Here is a 2,650-nt window from a genome sequence, read left to right as displayed (position 1 = left end):
GGAGTGGGAGAGGGAGGGAGGGAGAAGGAGAGGGGGAAGGGAGAGGAGGAGGGGGAGGGGAGATGGGAGAGGGAGAGGGAGAGGGGATGGGGAAGGGAGAAGGGTGAGGAGAGATGGGAGAGGGGAAGGGAGATGGGAGAGGGGAGAGCGGGAGGCGAAAGGGGGATGGAGAAGGGAGATGGGAAATGGAGAAGGGGAGAGGGGGAAGGGAGACGAGGAGGGGAGAGGGGAGAGAGGAGAGGAGAGAAGGGATGTGAACAGATAGGTGAGGGGAAAGGGGAGAGAGGAGGAGAGAGGGAAGTGGAGAAGTGGGGTTGGAAATAAATAGATAGGTAAGTTGGTAGGTATATATGAATATAGGAATAGAAGACTGATACTTGAAGAGAGAGAGAGAGAGAGAGAGAGAGAGAGAAAGAGAGAGAGAGAGAGAGAGAGAGAGAGAGAGAGAGAGAGAGAGAGAGAGAGAGTGAGAGAGAGCGAGAGCAAGCGAGATAAATAAGAACACCCAGTTAACACGACGCCAAGAGCCGGCGTCCAAGTCCCTCCGGAGATTAACAGCCCTGCCATTTATGGACTTCGGCAGGAGGAGCGCGGCGTGGGCGGTGGGCGAGGGCGCCGCCTGTCCCCGCCTCCCGTGCGACGTCTTCTTCCTCAAGACCCACAAAACGGCTTCCTCTGTCGTGCAGGTAGGGCTGGGCTGCCCATAGTATCCACGCCTTTCTTGCGACAACAAGTGAGCTTTGTATAGGGTTGTTTGTTGATGGGAAGCCGGGAAATCAGTTTGATACAAGAGACGGAGTGAACATAAGCTAACACACGCACTGACGGACACACGCACGCGCACACCCACACGCACACGAACATGCACTCGCACATGCACTCGCACATGCACACACGCACACACACACACACACACACACACACACACACACACACACACACACACACACACACACACACACACACACACACACACACACACACACACACACACACACACACACACGCGCACATACGCACACACGCGCGCACGCACTTCTCCACAGAACCTGCTGTTGCGTTGGGGCGCCAGACGCAGCCTCGTGTTCGGGGCGCCCGGACGTGGCGCTTACCTGGGTCACCCGAAGCCGTACACCTCTGGCCTCGTCCGGCACACGCCCTTGGTGCCGCCCTGGGGTGACCGACGCGCAAACATCATCGCTCATCACCTGCGTCTGAAGGATCCTGAGGAGGTACGGAGGGAGGAAGGGCCTAGGGAGAAGGAGGCAGGAAGGAGGCAGAGAGTTATTCTTGTAATTTTGACAGTTGGTATATAGTGTGAACATATTTTTATAAAGACATCAAACTTATTTATTATTATTATTATTATTATCATTATTATTATTATTATTATTGTGCTTTGTCAAGCTTTTAAACAAAATTGACAATAACATTAATTTAGGTAGATCTTGTTATCACAAAATACAGAAAGTAATATGAGCCGAAATAAATGCAGGTCTTTTACCCATGCACAACTTTATCAAAATAAATCACATTTCAAAATACAATGACACTGTCCATAGAAATACAAATAATGCAATATACATTACTTTAGCAGACGGAGTAGTAAAATACTATCACATCCTTTTACATGCATAAGACGTGCAAAACAACGTCTCTTCATCTAAGAAAACGTTAATAAAACAGAAAATGTTTCCTTGTACACAACAGCGTATAAAGTTTGTGTGCTTACAGTGGTAATGGTGAAGAGAAATGGTCCCACTGCCATGTTAAACAGCAAGTAAGCACCAAGAGGGGGCCATTCCAGCAGTCGATAAAGGAAAGCGGGGGAGCACAAAGGGCTAATTAAACTCTTCCGGTGTAGAAGAAGGGGGGGTGAGGCGTAGGGGGCTGTGGGAAGTGCCTCGGCCGCTCGAGGTGCAAGAACTGAACAAGAACTCTTCTGTATCTCGATCACGGTCTCTTGTGAGAGAGAGAGAGAGAGAGAGAGAGAGAGAGAGAGAGAGAGAGAGAGAGAGAGAGAGAGAGAGAGAGAGAGAGAGAGAGAGAGAGAGAGAGAGAGAGAGAGCCTACTTTCTTTGCCATTAACAGATATGCAAAAGCCTAAGCAAGGATGCCGTGTGGATCACCATCATGAGGGATCCCTCGACCTCCTTCCAGTCTATGTTCTCCTACTATAACCTGGAGGATGAGCTTCGCACGCCCCTCCTCCGCCTCTTGGATTACCCTCGCACCAAGATGAATGCCTTCCCGCGCTACTTCGACCGCATCGGGAGGAATCAGGTATGGGTTCTGCGATCCTCTTTTGTTTTCGTCTGGTTTATAACTGATTTGCGTCGACTCTGTTTTGCATCTTCTGCTGTTATTATTATTTTTTAAAAAATTATTATTCGACTTAAATCCGGCTTATTTTTGTTGTTTGACATCATGGGGGTTTGTTACATTGTACACTAATTTTACTTTAATTTATTGTGGGTTTGTGTGTATTTAACAAACAATATATGCCATTGCTGGTAAAGGATAAGTGATGAAAATGAAGATGAAAAAAAAAATCTCAGTGCCTAAAAAAAATATAAATATAAGAAAGGTTCCAGAAGTCGAAATAACACAAAGTCAATCTCTACATTATCGCACAAAGTTCCTAGTTAAG

General features: G+C 47.7%; 1 protein-coding gene across 1 annotated transcript in view; it reads left to right on the top strand.

The window, feature by feature from the left end:
* Positions 1-1,066: 1,066 nt before the first annotated feature.
* Positions 1,067-2,650, top strand: part of LOC119581082 (galactosylceramide sulfotransferase-like) — a 3,081-nt gene continuing 1,497 nt past the window's right edge. The window contains exons 1-2 of the mRNA XM_037929401.1: positions 1,067-1,232; positions 2,092-2,283. Of these exons, the coding sequence (XP_037785329.1) occupies positions 2,134-2,283 (150 nt within the window). The 5' untranslated portion in view covers positions 1,067-1,232; positions 2,092-2,133. The remainder of the gene's footprint in view (positions 1,233-2,091; positions 2,284-2,650) is intronic.

This window comes from Penaeus monodon, chromosome 14 (assembly GCF_015228065.2).
Source record: "Penaeus monodon isolate SGIC_2016 chromosome 14, NSTDA_Pmon_1, whole genome shotgun sequence".
Classification (NCBI taxonomy): Eukaryota; Metazoa; Arthropoda; class Malacostraca; order Decapoda; family Penaeidae; genus Penaeus; species Penaeus monodon.
Note: the sequence above shows the minus strand (reverse complement) of the source record. Positions and strands in the feature narration are given on the sequence as shown.